Source organism: Rhinopithecus roxellana, chromosome 5, assembly GCF_007565055.1.
Source record: "Rhinopithecus roxellana isolate Shanxi Qingling chromosome 5, ASM756505v1, whole genome shotgun sequence".
In the NCBI taxonomy this organism is placed as follows: Eukaryota; Metazoa; Chordata; class Mammalia; order Primates; family Cercopithecidae; genus Rhinopithecus; species Rhinopithecus roxellana.
The window spans coordinates 161536136-161561085 of NC_044553.1; the positions used below are offsets into that span (position 1 = coordinate 161536136).

General features: G+C 49.6%; 1 protein-coding gene across 6 annotated transcripts in view; it reads left to right on the plus strand.

The window, feature by feature from the left end:
* The window catches only part of TRAF3 (TNF receptor associated factor 3), a 138573-nt gene extending 113888 nt beyond the window's left edge, over nucleotides 1-24685 (plus strand). For 5 of the 6 annotated variants that reach the window (XM_030931080.1, XM_030931081.1, XM_030931078.1 and 2 more), the window contains 5 exons: nucleotides 2739-2813; nucleotides 4497-4589; nucleotides 10812-10952; nucleotides 16508-16682; nucleotides 18457-24685. In XM_030931080.1, the coding sequence (XP_030786940.1) occupies nucleotides 2739-2813; nucleotides 4497-4589; nucleotides 10812-10952; nucleotides 16508-16682; nucleotides 18457-19028 (1056 nt within the window). In that variant the 3' untranslated portion in view covers nucleotides 19029-24685. The remainder of the gene's footprint in view (nucleotides 1-2738; nucleotides 2814-4496; nucleotides 4590-10811; nucleotides 10953-16507; nucleotides 16683-18456) is intronic. The other variant, XM_030931083.1, reaches the window with a different exon arrangement.
* The last annotated feature ends 265 nt before the right edge of the window (nucleotides 24686-24950 follow it).

Consider the following 24950-nt stretch of genomic DNA (forward strand, 5'->3'; position numbering starts at 1 on the left):
GTCCTTACCTGGAGCTCCTTTAGTTAGTATTCTGGGAGTCATCTGGGGCTACCCTGGGCTCCTTGGATGTGTGGTACCCTGGTCTAAGGAGCCAGCTCACCTGCTCACCTCAGCATTTTTCAACAGACTGAAATTTTATTAGTAGATACAGTGTAGCAGCAGGGAGAACCAGCCTCGCATGCCCCTGACTGAGCAAGAGGGTCCGTGTGGGGCTAGGGCCAGGGACTCGGGGTGGAGGAGGGCCCAGAGAGCCACTCTCCCCCAAGGTGTGCCCTCCCGGGACCTTGAAGCTGAGGGTCAGGGCACAGTCTCGCCTGATGACGGTGGCCTCTGGGCCCTGAATGTGCCCCTGGGAGGAACTAGGGAAAAATACATGTAAATTATTGCCACAACTGGACAATCCTCTGTTAATGTTTAAAGAGTCAGTGCTGTTGAAATAATTTTTTTTTTTTTTTTGAGACGGAGTCTCGCTCTGTCGCCCGGGCTGGAGTGCAGTGGCGCAATCTCAGCTCACTGCAAGCTCCGCCTCCCGGGTTTACACCATTCTCCTGCCTCAGCCTCCCGAGTAGCTGGGACTACAGGCATCTGCCGCCACGCCTGGCTAATTTTTTGTATTTTTTGTAGAGATGGGGTTTCACCAAGTTAGCCAGGATAGTCTCGATCTCCTGACCTCGTGATCTGCCCGCCTCAGCCTCCTAAAGTGCTGGGATTACAGGCATGAGCCACTGCGCCCAGCCAATAATTTATTTATTTATTTTATTTTTATTTTTATTTTTATTTTTTATTTTTATTTTATTATTTTTTTTTTTTTGAGACGGAGTCTCGCTCTGTTGCCCAGGCTGGAGCGCAGTGGCGTGATCTCTGCTCACTGCAAGCTCCACCACCTCCCAGGTTAATGCCATTCTCCTGCCTCAGCCTCCCTAGAAGCTGGGACTACAGGCACCTGCCACCACGCCCGGCTAATTTTTTTGTATTTTCAGTAGAGACAGGGTTTCACCGTGTTCGCCAGGATGGTCTCGATCTCCTGACCTCGTGATCCGCCCGCCTCGGCCTCCCAAAGTGCTGGGATTACAGGCATGAGCCACCGCTCCTGGCCAATAATTTATTTTTTTAAAACATTGTTAAACCTGCATCTCTGTTGGGTTTCTGATGAAAGATGCTATTGAGCTATAGATTATTCCTGCCCCTATTCCAGAGCTCCTGTAGATTCCCTAAGACTCAGAATACTGATAATAAAACCAATTTAGAAAAAGGTCCAACACCGAATTTACTCTAGTACACTGAAAATAACATACATCAAGCCCAGTGTGTCCCTGGTTTAACATGTAATAGTGTTGACATGCAGGTTTGTTATTGCAGTAATGACACTGGAAGAATACATTCTAAGTTTTTAAATTAACCTTGTTCTGCGCAGTCTTCACACTGCGTTTCCCTGCCAGTCACCTGTCATGCGCCTTGTGGGCGCTTCCTGCAGGGACAGCCGATCTGGGTTCCGAGGAGCTGCAAGGGCGTCAGGCTGCCAGGTTCCTACCGCCTTGACTCTGCCCTGGCTCTGAGACCTTCCTTGAAGGTTAACCCTAGCAGTGGCCGCATGGGCCCCTCAGTCCCTGCCCCTCCTCCTTAGCTTTCGCAGCAGGGATCCATTTTCCCCTCTGTTGTAAATATCCACCTAGAGGGAAGGACCGCCTTTGTCCTGGTAGACTGAGAAGTTGTAGAACTTAGCTGCGTCCTCCAGGAGGACGTGCTTTGTGAGCCTTGGGAACACGTGCGTGCTGGCACACAGAAAGACACCTTCCCAGCTGCTGCACCCACACACCCATCCTCCCAAGAAGAGTCTGTTTTCTGTGAAGAAGGTCTATCCCTAGAGTTTCCTGATGGGAATTTCTTCAATAAAAGACAAAACTTCTGCTCAGTCTTGAGGCATGATAAAAAAAAACAAAGACCAAACTATACCTCATTTGTATTAGCCTAACTCCTTAAAATGTAATCTTTTCCATTCCCTTTTCTCTTGTTAGGGCATCATAAGTGCTTTTTATTTGATAACTCACCAGCATTTGAGCTGAGCAAGGGACTTTTTTCTTGCAAAATGAGTTATCTGCTCCCAGCCCCACCTAAATTTCCTGCCATCAATTAGAGGTGACAGTATTAAGATTATATTGCTAGACTGATCTTAGAGGTCTTTGAAAAGCTACCTGAATTTCTGGCCCTTACAGAGGGAAAAAGTCTTTTCAGTTGAAGGAAAAACTCATCTGCACTTATCTCAAGTATTACGAGTAATGGTACATTGTGTAAGCTTGCTTTGAAAATATATTTATTTTTGTGTACCGTATATTAGGTGTGTGACCCAGTTGCATTCTGAATGCTTTCTATTTTTTTGTGTTTTCATGCAATTTTTGTTGATGGTCTTTAAATGTGCATTTCAGTTTATGTTTTTTCTTTCTTTTTTAAATTCTGGCACTACAGATGGCATGTCACATTTTGAACAATTTGTTCTAAAGAAACTGCAAGTTTAAGAAATGTTATAGTAAATGTATTCTTGTATATTGGCGTATATGTGTATACACGTGACTAGACCGTATATTTACTGCATAGAAGTCTAGGCAGAGATGATATATACACACCTGTAGTGATAAACACCATTCTTAATAGTACAGCCCAGATGCTATCTGTGCCCTAATATGTTTGAACATTTTCATGCAAACGTTTGTGCCACAACTCACGTCTCTTTCCCGTTGCAGTTGAGTGCACACTTGTCAGAGTGTGTCAATGCCCCCAGCACCTGTAGTTTTAAGCGCTATGGCTGCGTTTTTCAGGTCAGTATCCGACATTTGTCCTTCCCAGTCACTGACATTCTGCCATGAGAGAAAGTTATTATATTAACATTTTAACATGCAAGCTCTGGACTCCTTATTCTTCGTCATGAAACTGAAACACCCTGTCGCATGGGTGACGAAAGCCACGTGCAGCAGGCGGGATGCTCGCTTTCCAGTTGGTGGTGTTTTGAGACCTCAGGGAGACACTGTGCTGAGGTGGAAGTTAATACATTACGAGAAGTACTGCATCCAAAACCAGCTAGTGATGCAACAGATAGGCTTGACGTTTGGTGGGGTTTTCAGATAGATTGTTACGGAAATTTTAGCTGTTACCTGAATCTAAGCGAATATCAAACTGAGCATAGTTTCAACAGCGTGTGTGTCAGTACACAGCCATAATGATCACACACGTGTGTATCCATAAATGCATTTGATATACATGTCTGTGCTGACTCTGACCCCAGCTGGGGACAGACGCAAAATGGAGCACAGCTCATAGAGAGCATACCTCCCAGAGAACAGTGTGGGGAGGGCGTCTCTGTTGCTGCCACACATGTAGTGTGAGAAATCTGCATCTGGTGTTTTGTTGTTGTTTATTTTTTAACACATCTGAGGTTGCTAGTGAATGGAACCAAGTTTTCATTTAAATACATGTATCTTAAAACTATCAAGAGGCAGTATATGTTACAATTAAAGTATTTTATATTTTATGTAGCACCAATACATTATTATGAAGTCAGTACAGAGAGATTGGCATCTTAGTATTTTCTGAGGAAGAGAACAGCCAAAGAGTAAGAATGACTGTGCCTTCCTTTGCTTTAGTCTCTAACAAGACTGAGCCTCCCCTGTTCTGTCGTACGTAGTATCATTCATTCTCTCTGTGTATGTGTATATATATGTTTATATATTGCAACACTTATATCAACATATATATATGAATATTCTATGTACAGAGTATATGTTTTGGAGATCATTAAAATGCTTTCTGTGGCTTCTTAATTTTCTAATAGCAAAACAAATTATATTTCAGACAAATTATTTCCTTAAATATATGAAGTACAATTACATGTGCTCATTCCTGACTCTGAAATGGTCTACATCTTATGTACTCTGTAGATTGTATTTGTTTTGTATGTAACTTTTCTAAGAATACTAGAATGGTGAAGAGCAATACATCTTTGGATACAGTGTATTTGAACTAATAAATTAATACTTTAGTGAATTCTTTTGAATCCTACTTTGCTTACATGTTTACTAGACTGTTGTCTAGTAAAGTTGTGGCAGTATCTCACCACAACTATGGGTATCTAAACATTTTCCACTTATACTATATTTTAATGAGAAAAATAGTTTATAATGGATCAAGAAGGAGTTTAAAATTTAATTTCTTGATATTACAAGTGTCAACCCTTGATAAGAAGCCACTTGAGATGAGCTGGAGGGATGAGGAGATAACCCTGAGATGCTCACTGTGGCATTGCAGGGTGCTGGCCTCCTCACCTGCACGCAGTAGCCAGGTGGCCCTGAGCACAGCCCTCCTTAGGCACAGAGATTCCCTGTTCACTTGATGCAAATAGGTCCCCCTCTCTGTGTTTAGTGCTGCTTTTAGGGTTGTATGTTAGCCTTTCTGCCCTTTGAAATGCAGCGAGGTTCGCTGAACGCCTCACGTCTTTGCTCTCGCAGGGGACAAACCAGCAGATCAAGGCCCACGAGGCCAGCTCCGCCGTGCAGCACGTCAACCTGCTGAAGGAGTGGAGCAACTCGCTCGAAAAGAAGGTGGGCTGCACACTTTCCTGCTGCTGTGGGATTTATATCATCTCTTCAGATTATTTAAAGACAGAACCTTTTTATAGTTATTAATGGGTTTTGGATAAAAGAAACCATATCAAGAGATTGTCAAAAAAACTCTGTGTGTTCTTGAGCTCATAAATGACGGTGTTTTATTTTTGTTCTTTGTTTTTTAATTGCCAAACAAGTGTGAAGTGCTTTTTTAAAGTCAGTCACGTTGTGATGATTTTAGCATCCATCCAGCACAGAGATGATCAGATGCCCGGTCCCCACCCTGCTGTTTTTTTTTTGTAAGCAAAGTTTTATTGGAAGACAGCCATCCTTACTCGCTCTGTGTTGTCTGTGGCTTCTTTTGCTCGAAAGCAGCAGAGTTAAGAGATTGTGGGGACTGTACAGCTTGAGATATTGACTACTTGGCTCTTTATAGAATAAGTTTGCCAGCCCTGACCTGGGTGGTTACCCCTCTAAATGTGTTACACTTCTGTGTCTTTTACAAGAGACAAACAGGAGAAAATATTTGATATGATTACAATTGATTTTGTCATTTGACACCTTGCAAAACTTGGTGCGCTCTCCACATAGATGGGACCACTTCCCGAAAAGACTCACTCTCCCATGCTGTTTTTCTTTTTCTTTCTTTTTTTTTTTTTTTTTGAGACGGAGTTTTGCTCTTGTAGCCCAGGCTGGAGTGCAATGGCACGATCTCGGTTCACTGCAACCTCTGCCTCCCGAGTTCAAGCAATTCTCCTGCCTCAGCCTCCCGAGTAGCTGGTATTACAGGTGCACACCACCATACCCAGCTAATTTTTGTATTTTTGTAGAGACGGAGTTTTGCCATGTCGGTCAGGCTGGTCTCAAACTCCCGACCTCAGATCACCTCCCCACTTCAGCCTCCCAAAGTGCTGGGATTACAGGTGTGAGCCACCGCGCCCAGCCCCTATGCTGTTCTTGAGAGACCTTCATTGCAGGTCTGTCGGTGCAGGAGCAAGCACCTTCCTGCAATAATGCTGGTTCTCAGTAGAGTTTATTCAAACAAACTCAGTAGAGTTTGTTTGCTCAGCGGGGCCTTCTTCTTATCATGAGAAGATGAAAACCTCTAAGGATTGATAGAGAAGAAGTTGTTGTAGGATCTACCATTGTGGCTTAATTACAAAAATATAAACTTAATTCAATATTCAACAAACATCTATTGAGAACTTGTAGTAGGAGGACACTAAGGTGAATTATAACAGCCAGTGGAGTTGACATTTGAGTTTCGTAAAGATTTCAATGTCTTGTTTCCAGTGTTAAATCCCAGCAATTTAAAATGTAAATATACTGCAAGGAGTCTAAAATTTTAAATCGAAAGATTTCCCTTTAATCTGCCTTAAGAGAGTTTTTCATCTAAATGCTTGAGCTGAGGTTGAGAAGCAGTGGAAGGATTGGCGTCCTGTGCACACACACGGAGAAGAACAATGCTGATAGGCAGCAATGCAGAACTCATATTTGCAGAATCCTGGAGATCTTCCTGTGAGCATAGAGCATTTGCTCTGAGTTCAATGGTGGTTTACCTAGGAATCTTTTTTCCTCTTTTTGAAGCTGGCATTTGTTTCTGTCTTTTTAAAATTGTAGGCATAGATCACAAGGCTTCTTACCTCTCATAGATGCTATGTTTCTCATTTAGAAGGTTCTTCGTTTCAATTTAAGGATAGGCTTTGTGGGCCGGGCGTGGTGGCTCACCCCTGTAATCCCAGCACTTGGGGAGGCCAAGGTGGGTGGATCACGAGGTCAGGAGATTGAGACCATCCTGGCTAACACGGTGAAACCCCGTCTCTACTAAAAAATACAAAAAACTAGCCGGGCGAGGTGGCGGGCGCCTGTAGTCCCAGCTGCTCGGGAGGCTGAGGCAGGAGAATGGCGTAAACCCGGGAGGCAGAGCTTTCAGTGAGCTGAGATCCGGCCACTGCACTCCAGCCTGGGCGACAGAGCAAGACTCCGTCTCAAAAAAAAAAAAAAAAAAAAGAAAAGGATAGGCTTTGTGGTTGGGCATGGTGGTTCATGCCTGTAATCTCAGCACTTTGGGAGGCCGAGGCAGGCGGATCACCTGAGGTTGGGAGTTCAAGACCAGCTTGACCAACATGGAGAAACTCCATCTCTAACAACAAAAAAAATTCAGAAATTAGCCGGTCATGGTGGCGGGTGCCTGTAGTCCCAGCTACTTGGGAGGCTGAGGCAGGAGAGTTGCTTGAACCCGAGAAGTGGAGTTTGCAGTGAGCCAAGATTGCGCCACTGCACTCCAGCCTGGGCGACAGAATGAGACTGTCTCAAAAAAAAAAAAAAAAAAAAGAATGTTACCACTGAGTTAGATACACAGTAGTTGAACAGGTCTGCAGCACGTGGTTATCCAGCAAGATGGTTGTGGACTATGCTGTCATCTGGCAACCTTTCAAGGCCGAGTCCCTGTGAGGATTCGACTCCTTCCTTTCCATTCTGTGCTCTTTTCCCCACTGAAAGTGAATGGTTTGCATCATTGGAAACCCCAGGACATACCAGAGCAGCCCGCCCACACACAGTGCAGCAGTTTCTCACTCTGTGAATGCCTCATGTGTTTAAACTATCTCCAGCCAAGTCACGGTGGAAGCTCCGAGAGTGCAGGATGCACAGCTGTGCACTGCCCTCTTGGACGTTGCCAAAGGACTGATATCTCCCGGACTCTGCCCATCAGAGCAAACCCCCGCTCTGTTGTCAGGCCAGCCAAGCCTCGGCTCTGCACATTCTCATTGTGCTCACGAGAAGGTGCATGGTGCCCTTCACTAGGTCCAAAAGCAAAGGCTGGACAAAGAGCAGAGATTTTATGTTTACTTACAGTGGGAATTTATTTCTTATTATAGAATTATTCAGTTGGAATTTCTTAGGTTATTTTGTTCATCTGTCATAGAAAATAGAATGTTTGAGCTGGTTCAAAAAGACCGATCCTCAGCCAGGTACGGTGGCTCACGCCTGTAATCGTAGCACTTTGGGAGGCCGAGGCAGGCAGATTGCCTGAGCTCAGGAGTTCAAGACCAGCCTGGGCAACACTGTGAAACCCCGTCTCTACTAAAATACAAAAAATTAGCCGGGCGTGGCAGTGTGCGCCTGTAGTCCCAGCTACTTGGGAGGCTGAGGCAGGAGAATGGCGTGAACCCGGGAGGCAGAGGTTGCAGTGAGCCAAGATCACGCCACTGCACTCCAGCCTGGGCGACAGAGTGAGACTTGTCTCCAAAAAAAAAAAAAAAAAAAAGACCATTCCTCACATTCATAGTCAAACTAAAGAAAAACTGCAAAATCTGGACTTAAAAACACCCATTTTATATTTTAAGAAAGCTTAAATGGAGGGGAAATGTAAAGCACCCCCACCAAAGTGGGCTGGAGTAAAGGATGTTCTCAGTGCAAAGAACCTCGGACCTCCTGGGCGGCTGTTTTGCCGGCTCCTTGGAAACACACCTGCCAGGTGGACTTTCCTGTGCCTACGGCATCTCCCTGCTAGACGAGTGGAAGCAGTGATCTGCAGGACCTGGGAGTTGGATTCTTTGATTGAATGAATGAATAAATAGTTTAAATAAGGGAAGTCCTAAAGTGAAAGAAGTTGAGTTTAGTGTGACCATGACATGTGTTCATTGCTGTAAGTTGCTTCTGCTCATACTCAACTGCTAGATTTGTTGGAGAGCAGTGGCGCAGTTATGGCTCACTGCAGCCTTGACCTCCCAGGCTCAAGTGGTTGCACCCAGCCTCCCCAGTAGCTGGGACTGTAGGCGTTTGCACCACACCTGGCTAATTTTTGTTTTTTTTTTTTTTTTTTTTAGAGATGGGGTTTTGCCATGTTGTCGTCCAGGCTGGTCTTCAATTCCTTGGGCTCAGGTGGTCCGTCTGCCTCAGCCTTCCAAAGTGTTGAGACTACACGTGTGAGCAATCACAGCTGGCCTATTGACAATGTTTTGGAGACATTACTGAGATTTTTGTCGAAAGAGTTGGCATACATGTCATCTTTTTGCAGGGATATGAGAATAAAGAGTCTGAGAATTCTGTCCCGTGTTTGACAGATGGAAATGAATGGTTACTTTCAGAGGGACACAACCACCACGCGATGCTGCATATGGCCTGCTCCACATTCGTGCAGGTTGACCACTTGTAGGAGTTCGTGGACGTATGAGGCAAGGAAGGAAGGAAAGCCAAGTTTTGCGCAATAAAATCCTAGGAAAGTGAAGTTATATTTTGCCCATGAGACATTGCAAGTTTTGTATTCCTTAGTAAATACATACTTGTTTTAAAATAAGATAGTGATTGCTTCAAAAGATGTCTCTTGACTTGGCCAACTGTGCCGAATATGAAAAGGTACACCCATCTTTAGGCTGGTTATCCTTTAGATGGACAGCATCAGGAGTCAACTCTTTATCACATCTGGTTTTGTGCCGAGATGCCCTCAGGCCGTCACCTTTGTGACCATTGGTCCCCAGGCATTGGTGGTTTTAGAGTGTACATCGTTGGAGAGGCACACATCAGATCTGGCACAGAGCTTAGGGTCTTCTGGGGTGGAGACCACCACCCCAATGGATAGACAGAGACACCTGTTGGTAGATGGGGGGTCAAGATGCCCTTTGTAAAAATCTTGTGAGGAAGAAAGCCTCGTAGGAGTTACCCTTGAACTTTCATCTTTGAGACCAGATGTTAATTTGTCTTTGGGAGCTAATTATCTTTCAGAAAGATTTTGGAAAGGTCAGAGGTGGGGTTGGAAATGCTCACTCAGCAGGCCTTCCCTTCGGCTGACGTGGGTTGCAGAGGCTCTTCTGTGCTTCTGTGGAAGGGTATCCTCAGGTGTCAGTTCTGCCTGCCTGTGTTGAGGGGGAGCAGACTGGCCCCAAGGGTGCAGCACCCATGTAATTTTTTGTATTCTCATCACGCTGTCATTATGTTGGCACAGCTGTTGAAACTGCAGGGTGTGGCCCCTGGGTGGATGTGAAATAATTTAGTAGGTTGTGACCAGCATTGTTTATATTTATGGGGTACAGTGTAATGTTTTGGTATATATACATACACATTGCGGAATAATTAAATCGAGCTAATTAACATATCCATCACGTCACTTCATTTAAAATCTGCTCCCCCAGCAGTCTTGAAACACGTGTTAGTATGAATCAGTCACCATGCTGTTCAGTGGGCTCAAAAACATCCGTCCTTCTGTCTACCTGAGGCTGTGTGCCCTCTGCCCAGCAGCTCCGCAAGCCCAACCCACCACCCACCTCCACCGCCCACCTCCACCAGCCCCGGTAACCACCATTCCCTGCTTCTGTGAGCCTGACTTTTTTAGATCCCACGTCTAAATGAGAGTACATACTGTTTGCCTTTCTGTGCTTGGCTTATTTCACTTAGCATAATGTTCTTCAGGGACTAGTATTTTCTTAAATGAAATGGAATAAAAGAAAAAATATCAGGGTGCATTGTAAATTATTAGGGCAAATACGGCTTTATGACATCTGTTTTCAGGGATACCCACACACGTTGGTATAAATGGGGTGGTACATAAGCATCTGTTTCTTACTATGTTTCCTGGTCAACAGTTGAAAAATACTCAGGTAAGAGATATACTAGTTTTTAGCAAAAACTTGAAAAAGCATCTCATTTATTCTGAAATTCAATCAGCTACTGCACTTTGCCTCACCCTAATTACTGGAAGAGATTCTGAGAAACACTGTTTATAGGATTCCCTATTAAATTAGGACTGGCTGGGTGTGGTGACTTACACCTCTAATCCCAACCCTTTGAGAGGCTGAGGTAGGAGGATCACTTTAGGCCAGGAGTTTGAGACCAGCCTGGGCAACATAGCAAGACCCCAGCTCTAAAAAAAAATTATTTTTAAAGCCTAACCAGACATGGTGGTGGCATGTACCTGTAGGCCTAGCTACTCAAGAGGCTGAAGTGGGAGGATCACTTGAGCCCAGGAGGTCAAGGCTGCAGTGAGCTATGATTGCACCACTGCACTCCAGCCTGGGGACAGAGCAAGACCCTGTCTCTAGAGGGAAAAAAAGAAAGAGAGAAAAGTACCAGGACTACCACTTTCTGTGTGAAGGGATTCTTTTCTTCTGAAACTGTCAGTAAGCTAACAGAAGGCCTATCTTGTGAAAATTTAATTTATATCGTTGTTAATTAATATGAAAACCACTTTTGGTTACATTAATTAAAGAATTTCTTTTTTAGGTTTCCTTGTTGCAGAATGAAAGTGTAGAAAAAAACAAGAGCATACAAAGTTTGCACAATCAGATATGTAGCTTTGAAATTGAAATTGAGAGACAAAAGGAAATGCTTCGAAATAATGAATCCAAAATCCTTCATTTACAGGTAAGAATCTTAGGACTATGGCCAGATCAAAGGGTAGAGGAGCTTGCCTGTGTTCCCCTTCAGGGCTTAGCAAACTGCTTGAGCTGAGTCCTTGACCTTTGCAAGCAGAAAGGCAACTGATTTCTCTGGCCTAAGCGAAGGCTTAGAAAAGGCAGCTGGGCTAGCACAGGCCTGGCCTGGGAAGCTGCAGGTCAGCGTTTTCTTACTGCCTTTTCTCTGGAGAGCAAGCCTCCACTGCTCTTCCGTGCCTTTGATCTACTGTTGGAGAAATAAGATGTGAAGCCTGTATTTTTTAAATTAGTTGTTTTTATTGTTTAAGATTTCATATTGTTGATGAGTAGTGGCTGTGTGTAAAGTCTCACTTCCTGCAGTGAGGTGCTGTGCAGCCCAGCTACTCTGTTGTGAGCTTCTAGTGACACGCGCTCACCCGCTGGGTTTCACTGTGGAGATCCACAGGCACCTCCAGAAGAACAAACCAGTGAACCTTTGCCGCCCTGAATAGAAGCGATGATATAAAGGGGACTGATGAAATGTTGCTCCTCCTGTCTTCTGTTGTCACAGTTGTCTGTGAGGTGCTTGTTAATAGATGAACATTGTAGATGCTCTTTGCACATTCACTTACTCGTGTGCATTTGTGATAGTAATTCTCGTGTGTGTGTCACACACTGTGGAAGAATCACTCGTGTCACTCAAGGGCCTGTACTTACAGTGTGGCCCTAGATTACCTGGAAGAGAAAATACTTCTAATAGCACAGAGTCATGGCATCTTTGAGAATGCCTTTTCTCCAATTTTTGACATTGGAGATGAGTCATAGTGACTTGAATTGCATAGGGATTTATTAAATTAATTTCTTTTTTATTATACTTTGTAGTTACCCAGAGAGAAAAGGAGAAAACACAATGAAACATTATATTGTATTTAAAAAGGCACAAGTCATTAGCATTAAATCAAGCCACATAAAGTACAATGTACAATTTCTTAAAACACCAAGCCTCCCGCTGGAAGCCCCCAGCATTTTGCCAAGGGCCCAGCGATGTGTCGGTCATCAGATTGGCCAAGGCAACTGGTCAGGCCACTGCTGCAGGGCCCTGGCCACCCTGTGGCCCGCCCGCACCTGCACTCCCTGGCAAGCAGCTCTGGCTATTCACGAGATCATTGCTGTGGTTGACCTGGGGCTCAGAGGGGCACTGGAAAGGCCAGGGAAGTCACGTCTTAAAATAGCCACAACAGAAGGAAGAATGCACAAGTACTGGATTCATTTACAACAGAAAGTTAGAATATGCGCAGTGCTGTATCGACGCCCCGTCCCAAACCTCAGCTTTCCTCTGCATTCCTCTTCAGTTTCTCCCCTTCCAGTCAGGCGTTCTCATTTACTTTACTTTTTAGTCGAGTTTAATCACTCTACAGTACGTGATTTCTACTTGAAAACTTTTGTGATTGGATGAACCAATGAAGCGTAAGTCAGAAAGAAAGGGGAAACCAAGTCGCCAAGGCTGGAGAAGTTAGGATGGAGTGGTGACGGCAGCGGTCAGTGTCCCTTGACTTGTGACAAGTAGGAGACGATGACGCGCCCGCCTCTTCCCCACAGGAGGCTGGGCGTGGCAGACAGCAGGTTGTGTTTAGAGAAGGGACTCAGAGCAGGCTGCCCATGTCTGATTCCCCTGAGTGCAGGGACATGGCCCCACCTGAAACGTGTGAAAACTCTTCTCCATGTGACCCTTTGAGCAGGTGTGGTCTAAACAGAAGATCCTTCCAACTGTGTGTTTTTTTGAAAGGGGAAATTCAGTGTTACCTTTGGGACGACTGTGGGGTTGGTGGTCTTTAGCCAGGAGGATTCTGCGCTGTCCATCCTTAGGAAATGCTGATTGAAAGCCTTCTGATGCCCAGAGGTGCTGGCCGTGTGGGAGCTGCACCGGGCCAGGCCATCCCTCTGCTGCTGCAGGCCCCGCCCACCCTCTTGAGCGGCAGCCCAGCCCAGCCGTGTTCCCCACTGTTCATCCTCAGTGCCCTTCCGGTTGCCCCAGGAAGAGTTTATTGTAAAATCTTACTGTGGCCCAGAAAACCTCTGTGACTGGCCACCCGTCACCTTCCCAGCTTCGCCCCACTCCCCACGCTAAAGTGGACCGGCTTGTTGTTCCTTGAGAGGCTCCCTGCTGCTGCACAGATGTCTTTTTCTCCTGCTTCTCTTCCTGGCCAGCTCCAGGCACTCCTCCAGCGATGTTTGTGGACCACCTAGGTGATGAGGGCACACATCACTTGGGGTCTTCTTCTTTCTTCCTTGTCTGATTCTCCAGTAGACCCTAAAGTCCTGGTGATGGCAGAAGTCAAAGTACAGAGGGCCCGATGGCCTGGCTGTGGCAGTGGGGGTGCAGGTAGGGGGTCAAGGAGTGGAATTCGAGAGTGTCTTTGATTTTGCATGCCCAGGGAACAATGAGTTCTTAATATTTTATTTCTTAAATATCCTGTTTTTCTTTATTAAGAAGACAGCCTAGGCTGGGCACTGTGGCTCATGCTCATATTCCCAGCACTTTGGGAAGCTGATGTGGGTGGCTCACGAGGTCAGGAGTTCGAGACCAGCCTGGCCAAGATGGCAAAACCTCGTCTCTACTAAAAATAGAAAAATTAGCTGGGTGCAGTGGCAGGCATCTGTAATCCCAGCTACTCAGGAGGCTGAGGCAAGAGAATCGCGTGAACCCGGGAGGCAGAGGTTGCAGTGAGCAAAAATCGTACCATTGCATTCTGGCCTGGGCGACAGAATGAGACTCTGTCTCAAAAAAAAAAAAAAAAAAAGAAAAAAGAAAAGAAAAGAAGATAGCATAGGTGCGAGCATGACCCAGGTTTCTGGTGTCAGTGGACTAGATGAACTGGTGGTTCTTGTAGTCGGGGGTCCACAGGGCACATGCGGAGCAGGCGCTGGGACAGAAGGGAGGGACATCCATCCATGCAGCCCTCACTCAGGCTGCAGGCCCCACCGGGCTTCTCACAGTGCCGGGCTTGCGTGCCAGGGTCCCGGCAGCCTGAGAGTGGGGCCTCACAGCAGGTGACGCGGTTGCAGCCCTGGCGTGCAAGTGTGTGAGGCTCATGGGCTGATGCTCCCTGAAGACAAACCTTCTGATTTGGATTGTTGATATGGAGTGCCGTCTGTCTCTTCAGCTCTGTGTCGGAGTCTTTTTTCTGTACAGTTCCACACCTGCACTTGAGATTTATTTTTATAGAAACTGCAGTGGCTGAGTGTAGACTGTCTTCAAGGATGAAATCACGTTTGCTGTGTTTTAGAGAACATTTTATGTGACTCTGCGTTCTGCTTTGAAATGGTGCCATTGATACAGATGAAGGGCCTGTTTTAAAAATAGCCCGAGTTCCCTTGCTGCTCATGGAGACGCCTTTTCTTTAGTCGTGCTGGTCTGTGCATGCGGTGCATGCATGTTGTGTGTTCCTGACTCGGGGGCCCCTGCTGTGCGGGGGAGTCCTTGCTGGAGACTCCCGTTCTGTGCTCGAGGTCAGGCACCTCGATGCGTAGCACCATCATGGGGGAGGGTGGCTGGGCGCCATCCCCCTCTTAACCTCAGGGGCCTGAGGCTTAGCCTGAGGCACAGCTTGTCCTGGGCCACCCTGCCTGGGACTCATGCTTCGTTTCGGGATTTGCTAAGTTACAAAGGGCATCTCTCAGACTTCTGTTGATCAGGTTTTCATTAACTTTCCCCTGCAACTCGCGAGCGCCTGCCAGCTCAGTGCACGGTATCAGAAGGTGGAGATGCCAGAGGCTCCTGGTGCTCACTAGAGGAGCCGTGTGATTTGGATGTTCAGTGTCGTCAATGGTATTGTCCTCCAGCAAATAGACTTGGTGAGCTAATTAAATATCCTTCTGAGCATGTACGATTGTGTAAAATAAAGGGGCAGTGACAGTGTCAGTTTAAAGGGACAATGACAGTGGAAAGAGGTATTCGTTAGAGAAATTATCCTTACTTTTTAGAGGTTAACTAACATCATGTTTCTTGGAAAGAACAGGAAGAATAACACTGCTTTCATACCCAAAATGCCACCCAAACCTGTCATGTTTGTGTCTTCGTGGTTAATAACAGCCAGCAAAGGTGCTGAAACTTAGATGTTTAAAAATAGACTTCCAAAAGGAGAAGTGAATTCAGGGGGCCCTGGGACCCGCCCCGTGAGCACCCGGTGTGGCCGCAGCTTGTGAGGTGGCTCAGTCATTCCACAGCTGCACTGAGCACTAAACTCTCCAGCCCTCACAAGCTGCTTGAAAATGCACATCCTTTTTTGAAGTGAAAACCCTTTAAGTCCCTGGCTTCATCTCACAGGTGGGCATTCCAGCCCCTTAACACAGACTGGGCCACCAGGGCGGAGTACGGCTCCCACGCCTCCAAGTAGTGACAAATACGAGCGGCCTGGGTGTTTTGGGGAAGGGCTTTCTGAATTAGGTAAATGAAGCAGCATAAAATCAGGCCTGGTTGCTGGCAGCCTCGTGTGTTCAGGGCAGGGTTTCTGCGTTCCTGCCTCCCTCGCTGGGGCCTGGCAGCCTGGGTATGGAGCCAGTGGGGGAAGAGCCCTGTGTCTGCAGCATCGGCCCACTGGGTTTCACCCAGGGCCTGAGGACATGCCTTGGGGCCCTTTCCTGCCGCCATCCAGGTGGGAGGAGTCTGAGGAGTGGGAGTCTTCTCCTGGGACCCTGGGGTCGTTCTGGGGCACCCCTGGCAGCCGCAGAGACAGGGCTGTGCTTCTGCCCCAGACCCAGCAGCAGCGTAGGCGGTCTTTAGATGTTCCAAGGGAAGATGAGGGCACATAGGCACAATTCTGGCGTCCTAAACCTGAGACCCTGTGGCAGCCATGCAGGGCCACCTGCCCTGTGGGACCTGCACTTACAGGGGTGAGGTTTCTCTGGGAAGCGGGGACCCTCCATACCTACGGCTCCCAAGGTATACGAGGTATACGAGGGCTGCAGAAGAGATGTCGATGTCCGTGGGAGCCTTGTGGCCCCGCACAGGTGCTGTGGCCTGGGAGAAGAGCTGGGAGGGACACGTGGGAGTGTGAGGGTGAGGTTGGATCTAGGTGACTGACAAGATTGCTGGTGTGGGTTGACTGACGCCAGGGTGTGGGCGTGTGAGAAACGGGCGGGCAGGTGGCACCAGTGCTGCTGCGAAACAGGGAAGCCTGGGCAGGGGCTGTGGGCAGCAGAAGCATGAGCTGCCGCCTGCCCCAGAGACAGCGGAGACCTCTCCCCTGGTCTTCTGAACACTTGCCAGCTGTCACTTCGCTTTCCTGGTGGCTCTGTCGACAAAGCAAGCTGGCGCAGTGGAGTCTCCTGTTGTTTTCTTCCATCTGGCTTCACGTCACCTCGAGGGCTCCCTGCTGGCACAAGCACTTATTCCTAGGGAGCTCCCAGGAGGGCCGATGCAGAGCCCTGCTCCTGGAGTCAGAGCCGCGGGTGGCAGGCCTCTGTGACTGTTCTGCTCCTAGCCCGTCTGTATTTGATGGGAGGCGGTGCAGCATTGTCCAAGTCCTAACTATGTTTTGGTTTTTAACACCTTTGGTTTGGAAGCGAGTGATAGACAGCCAAGCAGAGAAACTGAAGGAGCTCGACAAGGAGATCCGGCCCTTCCGGCAGAACTGGGAGGAAGCAGACAGCATGAAGAGCAGCGTGGAGTCCCTCCAGAACCGCGTGACCGAGCTGGAGAGCGTGGACAAGAGCGCGGGGCAAGTGGCTCGGAACACAGGTGAGGCAGGGGCCGGGGCCGGGGCCGGGCCAGCAGTGTGCATCTGGGCACTGGGGGACTGCTGGGGCAGGGTCCGTGGGATGAGGGCTATGTTAGGTCCATGTGCCTTACAACAGTTCTTTCCAATTATGGGTAACACGCAGAGGTGTGATGACTTTCCTGCTGAAAGTCCCCCAGCAAAGACAAACGTTTCCCACGCAGGCTTGTCCCCTCCGTGTGAGGCCCTGTGTGGTGTAGAAAGTAGGGGCAGCTGCAGCCACGGGAAGCTACAAAGCCCTCCTGGGAGAGACTGGCCACAGTATGACCCGCAGGACAGGCCCAGGTGCACATGGCCAGGCCTTGCTGGTCGGGGCGCCCCAGACCTGACTCCTAAGGGCCAGGGGGCAGCAGTCCCACTGCGCTCTGCCAGCATGTTTCTGATTCCACAAGCAGATGTGGGCCTATGGCTTTGGGGGCTGAAAGAGTATTGGGAATATTTACATGAAGAGGATTAATGGCAGAAAGGAACACAGATTACCATGGCATGTGGGGGGCCGGATGAAGCAGGCAGAGGATGAGGTTGGAGGAGAATGGAGCAGCTTCGCCTCCGAGAGAGCAGAGGCCGCCTGCAGGCGCTGAGGCCGGTGGGAGGGGTGGGGAGAGCACAGCTGTCTCCTGCTCCCAGGGGCTCCCACCAGCAGGCTTCCCAGGAAGCCACAGTGGAGTCGGAGCGCTCTGTCTTGGACCCTGCAGTGAGGTGTCCTGTGACACACAGGCAGGTCACCCGCCCAGGACATCCCCTCTCAGCAGGCTGTGCCTAGTAATGTGTCCAGACAGGGCTGTGGGCACGAGAGCGGTGGCAGAACTGGGGCAGGGACCTGGGCTCTTCCCTGGGAGGCAGTGGCCTCAGGACATCTGTCTACACAGTTTTGCTGATGTTACCCCCAGAAACCACAGTCATTTTTATATTGTTTCAGATGCTGGTGTGACTGGGCATGGTGGTGTGGCCTATAGTCCCAGTGCTTTGGGAGGCTGAGGCGGGAGGATTACTTAAGCTCAGGAGTTTGATGCCATCCTGAGCAACAGAGCGAGACCTTGCCTCTTTAAAAATTAAAAAATGAGGCCGGGCGCGGTGGCTCACGCCTGTAATCCCAGCACTTTGGGTGGCCGAGGCGGGCAGATTACGAGGTCAGGAGATCGAGACCATCCTGGCTAACACGGTGAAACCCTATCTCTACTAAAAATACAAAAAATTAGCCGTGCGTGGTGGCGGGCACCTGTAGTCCCAGCTACTCTGGAGGCTGAGGCAGGAGAATGGCGTGAACCCACGAGGTGGAGCTTGCAGTGAGCTGAGATCCGGCCACTGCACTCCAGCCTGGGCGACAGAGACTCTGTCTCAAAAAGAAAAAAAAGGGCCAGATGCGGTGGCTCATGCCTGTAATCCCAGCACTTTTGGGAGACCTCAGGTGGATCACCTGAGGTCAGGAGTTCGAGACCAGCCTGGCCAACATGGTGAAACCCTGTCCCTACTAAAAATACAAAAATTAGCCAAACGTGGTGGCAGGTGCCTGTAATCCCAGCTGCTCAGGAGTCTGAGGCAGGAGAATCGCTTGAACCTGGGAGGCAGAGGTTGCAGTCAGCCGAGATTACGCCACCGCACTCCAGCCTGGGCAACAGAGTGAGACTCCGTCTCAAAAAAATGAAATAAAATAAAAAGTGCTGGTGCAGCTTTGCTTTCCTAACCTTTCTGACGTTCACCTGTCTCATTCACCAAATCCCTCCTCACCTGTGGCAGGCCTGCTGGAGTCCCAGCTGAGCCGGCATGACCAGATGCTGAGTGTGCACGACATCCGCCTGGCCGACATGGACCTCCGCTTCCAGGTCCTGGAGACCGCCAGCTACAACGGCGTGCTCATCTGGAAGATTCGTGACTACAAGCGGCGGAAGCAGGAGGCTGTCATGGGGAAGACCCTGTCCCTTTACAGCCAGCCTTTCTACACTGGCTACTTTGGCTATAAGATGTGTGCCAGGGTCTACCTGAACGGGGACGGGATGGGAAAGGGGACGCACCTGTCGCTGTTTTTTGTCATCATGCGTGGAGAATATGATGCCCTGCTTCCTTGGCCATTTAAGCAGAAAGTGACACTCATGCTGATGGATCAGGGGTCCTCTCGGCGGCATTTGGGAGATGCGTTCAAGCCCGACCCCAACAGCAGCAGCTTCAAGAAGCCCACTGGAGAGATGAATATTGCCTCTGGCTGCCCGGTCTTTGTGGCCCAGACTGTTCTAGAAAATGGGACATATATTAAAGATGATACAATTTTTATTAAAGTCATAGTGGATACTTCGGATCTGCCCGATCCCTGATGAGTAGCTGGGGAGGTGGATTTAGCAGAAGGCAACTCCTCTGGGGGATTTGAACCGGTCTGTCTTCACCGAGGTCCTCGCACTCAGAAAAGGACCTTGTGGGACGGAGGAAGCGGCAGAAGGCGGACGCGTGCCGGCGGGAGGAGCCACGCGTGAGCACACGTGACACGTTTTATAATAGACTAGCCACACTTCACTCTGAAGAATTATTTATCCTTCAACGAGATAAATATTGCTGTCAGAGAAGGTTTTCATTTTCATTTTTAAAGATCTAGTTAATTAAGGTGGAAAACATATATGCTAAACAAAAGAAACATGATTTTTCTTCCTTCAACTTGAACACCAAAAAACACACACACACATACATGTGGGGATGGCTGGACATGTCAGCATGTTAAGTAAAAGGAGAATTTATGAAATAGTAATGCAATTCTGATATCTTCTTTCTAAAATTCAAGAGTGCAATTTTGTTTCAAATACAGTATATTGTCTATTTTTAAGGCCTCATCTGGTCTCTGTTTTAATAATTTGTTTGTCAGAAGACCCTGAAGTATACCTAGGTCTTTTTTTGAAAGTCTCTAAATTCAGAATCATTTTTAATTTAAAGTTCTACAAATAATTGTTACTGCAAACATTTTATTTTAAAACGCTGATAGACTGATTTCTTGGAAGAAAATATAAAATATCAAACACTGGTTATCACTTGTGATAGGAAAGAGAATATTCAACCTGTTGTTATTTCTCGTTAGAAATGTAAACCTTCAATATCTGTCGTAGTTAATGACACGACTTCACAATTCTGAACGGAGCCTCGCTCATGGATGCTGTGCATCATTTTCAGATTTATAATTGTTTTCACCCTAAAATAGGGCATCCGTTGAACTTTGGAGTTCTAAACAAAATCCTGTAGGTGTTTGGATTCTGCCCCTTGTGTTCGGACGAGCTCTCTGTTGCTGACAGCACCGGCCTTCGGTCTCCATGTCAGGGGTGGGCGGGTGACTGCTGAGGGAGGCCCGCAGGTGTGTTTCTCCATCCCGTCATCTTGCTGCATGCCGTCAACGGTCTCCGAAAGCAACATTGCGCATAGAGCTGGTGGCATACGGTACATGTGCCTTAGATGTGACATGCTGCTTCTCCACCCTGGGTTTGCGTTGAGCATAATTCTAGAAAGTGCTAGTTTAACCAGACTTTTCTCTCCACCACTAGATCTTTGTCTCTACAAGGGCCCTCAGACACCTCCACACCTGCTGAGGGGAAGCCAGGCTCCACTGTCGGCTTCTGGAGCCTCTGCTGCTTAATTACCACAGATTCCAAATCTCTAGGCCCCACGAGTGAGCCGCCTGGTCCAAGTATGGCCTGGTCCCACCCTGAGGGAGGCAGGTGTGGAACAGAAGCCAAGCCTCTCCGTGTCCCCACCGGGGCCGTGGGCACCCCCACAGCCCGAAGCAGAACCCTCTGAGCATTCCAGAGACCGCTGCTCGGGGGCCTGCCCAGGCTGACCGACGGGCGCTCCTGACCACCACCCTGGCGGGAAGGGTGGCCACAGGGCCCGTCGTTCCAGCCTGCGCCTGCCCGGACGGCATTTTCTCAACTCACTGTTTACTGTCTCTCAGTGTCCAACTGTGATTAGAAGCCTGGAGCCCGGCCCCTGCACCCCTTTTGCTATGCACCACGCTTCCTGGTGCTCTTACCACTGATGGGTGCTACACGCGACGGGTGCTTCTTAGGCAAAACCAATGTGTGCGAACCGCCACACCTGTGCCACTTGCCCACAAGCCGCGCCCACAATTGGCCAGCTGGGCCGTGCACGTCAGACTGCCTGCCTCGGCTCTCCCTGTGGCCGCGCGGGGACAGCTTGGTGGGTGCCCGGTGGCCCACCTGTCTCTGGTGCTGCCATCTGTCCTGGGTGTGCCTTCGCCCCAGTGCCTGCTGGAAGTGCCCTCCGTCGCACCCCTGTGCCCCGAGCTCCCATGAGGGGCCTGCCGCGCCCTTCGCGGGCGAAGTGCTCCGTTGTTCTTATCTGCCTTTCCTTTCCCCGCTTTCCTGGGATTGCTTTGGGGGAATGAGCATCCTTGGTTCTGCCCCATGAGGGAGCTCATAAAGCAAGGACTTCCTGCAGAAGCTGCGGAAAACCACTGTTCCTTCAAGGTGTCCCCCACCTCAGGCCTGTCCCCTACCTGCCCTACCTGACCTCAGGTAGTTTTCCTGAGGTCAGGGGTTAACAACAGGGACATCCCTGCAACTTCCCCTTCACAAAATGTACAATATTAGATTAAGGTTATGCAACATCTTGGTCTGGTAAGAACCGTTTCCTCCCCTCTGGGTTGAAGTCCTGGTGTGGCCCCCGGAAGCAGCAGTGTGTGTCGCTGGGACGTCTCCAGTAGCCCTTCCCAGGCAGATGCTCCTGGGGGGACGCCATGGGACCCCACCCAAGGGTCCCACAGACATCACCTGAGTGATGGGGGTCCTTGAGGATGGGATGGCCCATGTCACACGCTTTGTCCTTGTGTTTGGTTGTATTGGGGTCTCTGTTCTGAGTGTGTCTTCCTCTCGTACTCAGCACGGGGGGCAGCAGCCTGGGACGGCGTCCCCTCTCCCAGCAGTGGGCAAGCCTTGTGCTGCTCCACCCTCAACCCCCAGGCACCCTCACTTGGCGCTCGCCACCTGAGCCAGCCTGAGGCCATGGTCTCCCTGCAGCTGAGGCCCAGTGGCCCCTCAGGCAGTGGTCGGCCCTCCCCGTGTCACAGGGCCCTGGCAGCAAGTATGAAATGGGGGCGCACACTGTGTGCTTGGGGGTGCTGCTTATTTACCAAAAGTGACCAAACTCCCAGCAGGACAGAACCGTTCAGTACTTTACAGAAACCATCTGAGTCCTTTGTGCATGAATTAAGCCGGTCTGCTTCCCTGTCACCTTCGTAACAAAACACCGTCCCCTCTTCCCTCGCCTCGAGCAGTTTCTCCAGGACACCGTGGTTCGGGCTGCTCCCTGCTGCCGGGCACGCTGGGCGGCTGGCCTGGGCCCGCCTCACACGAAGGGCACTGGCTCTTGTGACTGCGCTGAGCCACGTGCAAGCCGCAGCCAGGCCTGGAAGCCTGACCCTCTGGTTCTAGGGCTTGTCCAGCAGAGCCTGCAGAACTAGAAGTTGGGGTGTGTCTTTGATGATATGGGGGCCAGGCTGGGAGTAGGGCCTTTTCCGCAGGGTTGGGTGGCTCAGTGAGGGTGTGGAAGTGGGGCCCATGGGGCCCTGGCTTTGGGACTAGACGTGCCCGCTCCAGCTGGGCTGGAGGGAGCCTGAGTAGTCCCTGACATGTGCTGGGCTTTTCAACTCGCGGTGCTCTGGTGACACAGGCGGCCAGGTCAGTACTTGTGTCAATTCTAGGAGCCGTCAAGCATGAAAGTGGTGCTGTCCCCTGAGCACAAGCCTCACCAGAGCCCTGGGCGAAGGCGTGGACTTGCAGATGTGTGTTCCCTGTGCAGGTGGGCAGAAGGGGCCCTCGAGACCCAGGTTGCAGCCCCATTCTGTTACCCCTTCCTCCCCAGAGCAGCCTCTGCCAAGGGACGGCACCTGTGTCCCTTCGATGCCACCAGTCAGTTGAACAGGGAGCCCTTTGCTCAGGCAGCTTCTTCTGCCTCTCCCTCCTTTCCTGTCCCATCCTCCATGCCCTTGGCCTGTGGTGCCGGGGAGCCGTGGTGTGGCGGACTGGGAGCCGTGGTGTGGCAGACTGGGGCTCCTGCTCCTTGGGTCACTTCCTTGGCCCGGGCCCCACAGGCCCACCGCCTGCCAGGGCTCTCACTGCACTGGCTGTGGCAGGAGGCTTCCCCACAACCCCGTGTGGCCCAGCTCGGTGAGGATGCAGTTCCAGGCACAGTCCCTGGGACAACCAGCTGCCTCCCAGACCACCTCAGCCTGCTCCAGGGTCCTCAGTCACCCTGGGCCAGGGGCCACATGTCCCATGGATGTCGGCCATGCCAACGTCACATTCCAGCACCCCTTTTGCTTGATGGTGTCCGGTGGTAGTCACCATGGTGGACCCACATCCTTCAGCCAGAGGTGATGTCAGACAAAGGAAGGGTGGTCTGGATGGGTCCTTAAACAACCATTCTGTCCCTAGCGGGGTTATTCCTTGTCAACCCAAGGGAGGGCCGGGGAGTACACTGATCCCAACAGCTGGGCTGACACCTCCTTTCTGCCCTGCACAGGGAGGATTGGCACGAGGACTGTTACCCTGTGCACAGCCCCAGCAGGGTGGCAGTGCCACTGTCTCCGTGGGCCATTGCAGGGTTGGGCAGGCGCAGACTCCCCTGGCGGGCCCCTTGCTCAATTCCCAGCCCTCCCAGACTCCTGCCTGTACTGGGGGTAATTGGTGTGTCAAAAGGGCTCCAGCAGAACTGTAAAATACTGTTTTTAAAAAATTTAGTGCAGATCTTTACTTAGTAGACTGCAGGAGAGCTAGGGAGAGTGCTGGGAGCCCCTTTGCTTTTGTGTCTGTGAGATGAATGAGGGTCTGTCACCCAAATCTACTTCTCAGCCCATGACCATTGTTCTGTTTTCCGTTTGCTAATCTCAGTAGCTCTGTTTTCTCCAAAGTAGAATGTGCCCGCCGGGGCCCAGGCCAGGTGAGGTCAGTGTGGGCAGGCTACCCGGTCATTATTGCTGCCTCGTCCAGGCTGGTGTTGATGGTCACAGGCACGGTGGCATCAGGGAGCCGGGCCAGCAGGCGGCGTGAGGCAGGGCCCGCAGCTCACTGCAAGGGCGTTCTCCACCTGACCCAGGTGTGCCCCACGTGTGGTTGCAGGGCAGACGTATGAAGCCTTGGCCGCCTCAGGGCTGGCAGGTGTGCGGGTGAGGAGGCCCCGGTGGCCAAGCAGAGCCTGCGTTTCATTTCTCCTGCTGCACTGTGTCTAGTCTGTCTTGTGAACTCTCACCCGTGAAAAGATGCTAGAAGTCCAGGATCGCTGCACCACTCCTGTAATTAGGTGATTGGTTTTGACAACTTAGTCCCCTCAGACAAGTAAGATACCCCCTCCAACAGCAAATTCAGTGACTTAATTGGAAAACACACAAGCTGACATGATGTCCGGTGATTTCTCTAAGAAATGCCTGTAGGAGGTGTGGGAGGTGTGTGAAGTGTGGAGGGCAGTGTAGACGCTGCACAGCATCTGCAGATTTGCAACCCCTTCTCTGCCGGTGCCTCTGTGTTCAGTTCTGTTACCCAAAAACAAAGACCAAAGAAGGCCAGTCTCTCATTCGACCCTATCTTTTTAATCTGCCTGTTTTAAAAATTGCGTCTGTAGTAGCCGCTTGCTGTGAGGACACATCTTGACAGTCCAAGTGATTCTGTGACCAGTGATTCGGGTCCTGTTTTCCGCTCTTCTAAGAAAAAAACAAAAAGACCATCAGTGATTTGCCCAGCAATAATCATGTTGTTACTGTGAGTTGGCAACATGCCTGACTTTCTGATAGCATTACTGTTTTCTATTTTTGTTTATTGTATATTATGTGTGGTTTTCTTTGGTATTTATTTGTGTTTTGAGGTCTTGCAATGTTTTTGTGTTTCTGATGCTAATAACTAAAGTTTGTAAGACTGTAGAATGCAAAACTCGGAGATGCTAAACTGTCTTATTAGAGGAAAATAAATCTGATTATGGAGTCTCAGTTTCTGATCACACCGTCTCTTGCAGGCTGGGCCCCAGGTGAGTGGCCCTCCCTCCTGCCGGACCCCGCGGCTGTCCTCTCAGTGGCTGGGTGCGGGATGGCCACCCAGCCAAGACCTGTGTGGCCAGAGGCCTATGCTTGGGTCGCTGCCCTTTGTCACCATCTTGAAATTCTTTGTAATTCTCAGCAAGGGGCCCACTTTGCTTACAGTTTTACCTGCAGCCTCTGACCTGAAGGGAATCCTGGGGGCCAGGCTCACAAGTCT